We start from the raw sequence: 6,000 nt of genomic DNA on the forward strand, positions 1-6,000 counted from the left end.
ATGAATTACAAGCTACCTAGGTGCGGGTTAGGCCAGTAGACCAAGGCAGTGTGTCCGCTCCCTCTGTCCATAAATTAGAATAATCTTAAATATCGCATTTGTGAACATAAAATAAAATGTATTTGAGCATGAAGGAAAAATAAGTAGAAGGGGATAGATTTAGGTTAATTGGCAAAAGCTCTTACTGTAATTTGGTTATTAGTTTCTTATCAGAAGCTCGGATGGTTGTTTGCTATGCAGCATACAAATACTATTTTTATTCTGCAAACCGAAAAAACGAACAGGGCCAAATTGAAAATGTTAATGATTGCTAGTTTTCTATTAAACCATGCACATCCTCGAGCCATTTTGTTTAAGATTTAAAGGAGGGTTCTTATTCGAGGTAGGTGGTTGCAGGTGCACAAAAAATATAAGACAAGTTTCTCATAAAGCAAATTCTTATTTTTTAGCGGATGTGAGAGCACGTCACCAAGCCAGCATAATGGAGTAACAAAACAGAAAGTAGAATGGATCCAAATTTGTACATATGAAGTCTTAATTCTGAGCTTGCATATCTGGGAGTGGCAGCAGATTTTCTTTTCCATTTGCTACAATTAAATTTAGCATTCGGTATAAAGTCGGGTACAAACTACAAATAATGCCTCTCTTCAAAAAATTTCTCACGTGTTATGAGTCTCTCTGACTCACGTACGAAAAAGAATACCGCTTAAAAAACCGAATTTACACCATGCAATGTTAAAATTTGCTCCGCAAATAAGTTCATCGCTTATCTATTATTTATACTTTTGCCGTTGCCACTCTGCAATCTGCACCAACTGCTTCACTAACGGACTTGAAACCATCCCTTTCTAAGCACTCAGACAATTCAGCCTGTGAGAGTGTGAGTGAGAGAGAGAGAGAGAGAGAGAGAGATAAGCAGAGATTGTAAGACTATTATAAGGGCGTCCTTGACATTAGGCGAAAAAAATGGTTTTCTGCAGAATGAGCGCATCAGATAATACCTTTATCTGGGGGATGAGAGCAGGTCCCCCATAGGCAAATGCTGTATAAAGCTGAACAAGACTTGCTCCAGCTCGTATCTTTTTGTAAGCATCCTCACCACTAAATCAATGGCATAAACAAGGTCCAGTTAAGGGGGGAAAAGTAGATAATAATTCAATTATGTAAAATATTAACAAAGGGATGTTCTGATCTTACCTGCTAATGCCCCCACACCCTATTAAAGGAACCTTTCCCTGATTGATATTAAATTAACAGGGTCAAGATCTGATACATTTACATAAAAATGAAACTAAGAGGAAAAAACATAGAATTTAAACAAATAGTTCAAATAACATCCAAAAGAGGCCCTAAATGTCTTGCAATAACAACCAAGAGGTTCAAGCCAATAAATTTCCTTACATAGAAAATAAATAGAAGGACCTGGCTAGGCACTAGTTAAACTATGGTGCACTCGGCCACCTGTGTCCAGCTGTGTCTAGACGTCATATTCATCAAACCCAAAAGCAATTATAAGCTACTTTACATGAAATTTGAAGCTTGTATACTGATATAATTTATTCTTTCAAAATTCTGTACTTCCTAATGCGAGGGCAAATAAGAAATATTAATAGTCCAACTTCTCTTGTACATAAGCCACAATGGGATGATGGGTCAGTGCAACAATAGAATGACATATCAAGCCAGCATACTCACACATCTTCAAAATTTTGAATAATAGAACATAAAAAGTGTCATCTTGTAAAGACATGTACCATGCAATCTACCCCAGTGTAAGTATCGTGAATAACAGGTTACATGAGTTACAAAGGGGCAACGTACCCTCGTCAAAATGTACATGTCCTTTAAGAAACTGGTAGAGATATTAAAGAGTGGCTTTCCACTCAAGCCACCAGCTTCAGAAGCCACTGGGTTTGTGCTAACAGGATCTGGTCTTGAAACAGTGGTATTTGATATAATCTAGAATAAACAAGATAAAAACAGCTCATAAGAGTAGAACAAATGGCACTAAATTTTTAGGTAAATAACATACAGAACATTAAAGTCATCAACATATACTCTAATATTAACATGTACAACACCAAATAGTTATCATTGCACTAAATAGCTCATAAGAGTAGCAACTTTTGATATGGACATGGTAAACAACGAAAATTGTGAAGTGTGTGATAGGAAGTAAACATACCAATCCATCCAAGCGAAGGGCAAGGGCAACCTATATCCATCAACAAACAACCATGAGAAAACCATTTTAAGGGGGAAGAAAGTAATCAATTACGAGCATAAATGCATACTGCAGCAATATCTTCAAGATCTTCTTTAGACAAATCTGGAGCAATTTTCACGAGCAATGGAGGAGGGCCCTCTTCACCCCATTGCATTTCATCACGAGCAGCTTGAACCTTGAGATGGGAAGAAAGAGCTATAAGAGCTAACTTTTGCAGACATTGTGATCAATTATATAGAGGGAAAGAAAGTTCATGCCTTGAGCTCCATACCCTTTTCACAAGGTCCTTTAACTGCTTTCTTCCCTGAAGCATACGTAACCCAGGGGTGTTGGGCGATGAAACATTAATCACCTGCAAAGAGATCAGCACGAATATTGTCGAATGAATTAACCTGGATTTGAACTTGAAACTTACACACGGAAACTGAAACCTTAATGCTTGCAGTTCATGACTTATTACCGAAAACTCTTCTGAGGAATTATATCAAGAAATGATGCAAGATTCTATTTTAACCTACTGACAATTCAGCTTTCACTACTGAAGTTGAGGAAGTTTTACTTTAATCTGAATCATTTCCAGATATAAATTTGATTGTTCATATATCCTAGTCAAGTAATAAAAATTTGGACTTAAAACTATTGCTTCCCACCTGAGCTTCAAAGAAATTACTTTCCAAAAATCTCTATTCTCTAGAAAATTAATTGTGACCCTCAAAAGACATATTTGGCATCATTTATTGACAGACAAGGAAATATGTAACCAATTATGTAGTATAATTTGTGAGACCAGGTAAATTAACCTAGAGATGGTATGAAATTATAGAACTCAAAATCAAATGAATGAATGAACCAACCAAAAGACCACAACAAGAGTCCTATTCAAATGCACCCCTTATTGCTTTTCCTTGTGGAGAACTAACACAATAAGAACCTATCTTATTAGATGTTAGCCATGAAAACAGCATACTAACACAGGCATCGTGATGAAGTTAAAAGAAAGAACAAGTTAGACAGTGAAGAGAGTTTTTTTTCCTAATTATGCTTCAGTCAGCAGAACTACCCTACATGCAGCCTCCTTTGGACAAACGGAGGTCCTATTCCTAGGGCACCAACATTAGCAATCAAGATGCACTTTCCAACAATAGGGAATGAACACGTCTTTAGTTGCAAAGCAGCAGAGTCACAATGTCAGGCGAAACTTAAGAACTCTACATCTTATTCTTATAAAGAAAATATTAATATTTAGCATGAAAACAGAAAAATTACTAGACTTGAAATCAGTAGAGAACAATCTACCAAGTAATCAGCATACTGGGACAATGTATGAACCCCTTGTACATAATCTGAAGAAGCATCTTCACTTGTCTTGTTCTTCCCAAGATTCACCCCTAGTATTCCAGGGCCTGCTTTGCCTCCAGGTTTGACTTCTTCACCTGAAGAAGATGAAGTGCTTGTAGTTTCATCCAACTTCCTCTTACCGTGCTGAGCACCCAGCCGCTTTGCAACAGCAACAATTCCTTCACTATTAAAGCCACATCGATTGATGATAGCACTGAACACAACATCAGGTAGATTGATAGCACATAAGTTAGAACAACAAATGTAACCCAGCTCAAGTTTGAGAAAAAAAAAATATCAGAAGCTAAAGCACCTTCACCACTTTCCAAAAGTGAATAGAAAATTTGACTTAACACAAGAAATTCGAGGCAATTCAGGTCTTAATCAGAACATAATAAGATAAACACAAAACATACTCTTACCCTTCCTCACGCAATCTGAAGATACGAGGCTTTGGATTGCCCTCTTGGGGAACAGGGGTTACAGAGCCAATCTCTACAAAGCCAAAGCCTAAACCAAGTAAACCATCAACAGCCTCAGCATTCTTATCAAAGCCAGCAGCAAGACCTACAGGGTTGGAGAACTTCCTTCCCCAAACTTCTAGCCCTAAATTTGATGGATCTGGTCTCTTCTCTCTAGGAACCCAGCCACGTGCTGCGGCTGAGACACCCAGTCTGTGAGCAACCTCTGGATCCAGAAGAGCGAAGAATGGATTCACAAGTTTTGTAGCTGAGAACAGCCAGCCACTTCAAAAATTTGATACCCAAGAATTAGCTACAAACGTAACTAAATGTAAGCTTCAACATTTCACAAAAAACTTAAACCAGTCAACAAACTACGGATAAATAAACTGAATTACAAGGTTTCTGCTTCATCCACATAAATAAGTACACAATAGCATAACAATGAACAACCTCATCACCAGGAATGAGGCAGAACATAACAAATGACAATCCATAATATTTGTCTAATGTCCAACGAAAGCTATTAATTTAGCAAAAGAAATTTATGAATTTACAACTAGGCATGTAATTCCAAAGTTACTAGGTAACAAGGAGAAATCCAAAGAAAATTTACCCCCACCCCCAACACCAAACAACACACGCTCACACCACACAGGTTTCAAGCAATACAGCATGGCAGACTTTTAATTCAAGCATCAGAGGTTGCCTTAAGAGAATTCCACATGCTTTATGCTTATACTTTTCTGGCTGAAAGGTAACTGTAAGTGGAATTAAACACAAATGTTGAAACACTGTAACCATAATGGTAAACCGTATGAAAGGTTAAATGCAAAAAGCGCAAAACTTCTGCTTAAAGATTTAAATGAGATACCAGAAAGTTGCTTCATCCACAGTGCTCACATAAGCTCCTCCGCCTATAACTAAGCCTAAGAAGGTACCCGTCAACAACCTCCCCTACAGTTCAAGATAAGCAGACAGCACTTCAAAATCAGACAACAATGTGTTCCACTAGTAACTGCTTAAATACAATGAAATTCCAACAAAATTGACTTAAAAATAAACGTGTAAGCAAGACAAAATGAAAAAGGCACCATTTTGGTGACATGGGTTTGCATTTTTACTGGAAACAAATAACACTATAATCGTCATAGTTCTTCCTCTGAGATTCTTTGCAACCAAAAAGATAGTGTCATACGTATACTAAGCAGAAGAAGAGAGAGAGAGACAGAGAGAGAGAGAGAGCATACTTTCTTCGAAAAATGAGGAATCTTTGGAGCAGTTTCTGCAGCAGAAGAACAGTGTCTTGCACTTGCAATAGGAGTTGTGCATGCCCTTCTGAACAAAAAGTCTCTCAGTAATTTTCTTGAAGCCCTGGCCGCCATGACCTTCAATGATCAAATAAAAAAGTTAAAAACTTTCAATAGCTTAAATATGGCCTCGCGAACTAACTTTGCGAACAAAACAATCAAGGCAAATGCAAATTTAATAGTAGAAAAGGAACGTACAGAGCAGTGGAAGGCAAGAGAGTGCTACACGGCTTGTTGCGGCGGCACCTTGAAAGAGCGGGGCAATGTGTGAAATATTTTGTTGCACCAATACGCCAGTCTTGAGGGGTATGCTCGTATTGAAAGTTTGATCGTCCGATAAATTTTGAAAAGAACCAGAAATCGCCGTCGTCTGTGAGGCGCTGCTGCGCGAGGAGAGCGCCTTTGTTTTTTTCCTAGGTTTTCTCTGAGACGACGTCGTCTCATTGCTGGGCTTTCAATTTCACTCAAGTTGGAACGCACGTTTTGAGGAACGAAAATATCCAGGAATTTAGCTCCCCAATCCCCAAAAATAAAAAAAATAAAAAAGCATTAAGGCACTGCCAAAAACTGGGAAGGATTCAGTTGTCATTTTATGATGAGGGTGCCATATATAAACTATAGATATAGATTTTCATATTAATCACATGATTCATTTGAATAGTAA

The 6,000-nt window shown here is 37.8% G+C and overlaps 1 protein-coding gene across 1 annotated transcript; it reads right to left on the minus strand.

The window, feature by feature from the left end:
- Nucleotides 1-561: 561 nt before the first annotated feature.
- Nucleotides 562-5,779, minus strand: LOC110754659 (dihydroorotate dehydrogenase (quinone), mitochondrial-like). The gene is made up of 12 exons (XM_021955763.2): nt 5,535-5,779; nt 5,277-5,414; nt 4,901-4,983; nt 3,988-4,311; nt 3,524-3,779; nt 2,499-2,579; nt 2,295-2,402; nt 2,186-2,215; nt 1,822-1,959; nt 1,198-1,235; nt 1,002-1,101; nt 562-870 (listed from the first exon to the last, which is right to left on the minus strand). Exons 2-12 carry the CDS (start codon nt 5,409-5,411, stop codon nt 778-780), a joined length of 1,386 nt encoding a protein of 461 aa, XP_021811455.1. The 5' UTR covers nt 5,412-5,414; nt 5,535-5,779; the 3' UTR covers nt 562-777.
- Between the last annotated feature and the right edge of the window lie 221 nt (nt 5,780-6,000).

This window comes from Prunus avium, chromosome 4 (genome assembly GCF_965620075.1).
Source record: "Prunus avium chromosome 4, drPruAviu1.hap1.1, whole genome shotgun sequence".
In the NCBI taxonomy this organism is placed as follows: Eukaryota; Viridiplantae; Streptophyta; class Magnoliopsida; order Rosales; family Rosaceae; genus Prunus; species Prunus avium.

What these genes read in the sequence shown, in the direction of transcription:
- LOC110754659 (XM_021955763.2), bottom strand. Translation starts at nt 5,411, where the DNA reads ATGGCGGCCAGGGCTTCAAGAAAATTACTGAGAGACTTTTTGTTCAGA. An exon ending in GTGGATGAAGCAACTTTCTG is followed by an intron (nt 4,312 to 4,900) that starts GTATCTCATTTA and finishes AAATTTTTGAAG; the next exon opens with TGGCTGGCTGTTCTCAGCTA. An exon ending in ATCTTGAAGATATTGCTGCA is followed by an intron (nt 2,216 to 2,294) that starts GTATGCATTTAT and finishes TGATGGATATAG; the next exon opens with GTTGCCCTTGCCCTTCGCTT.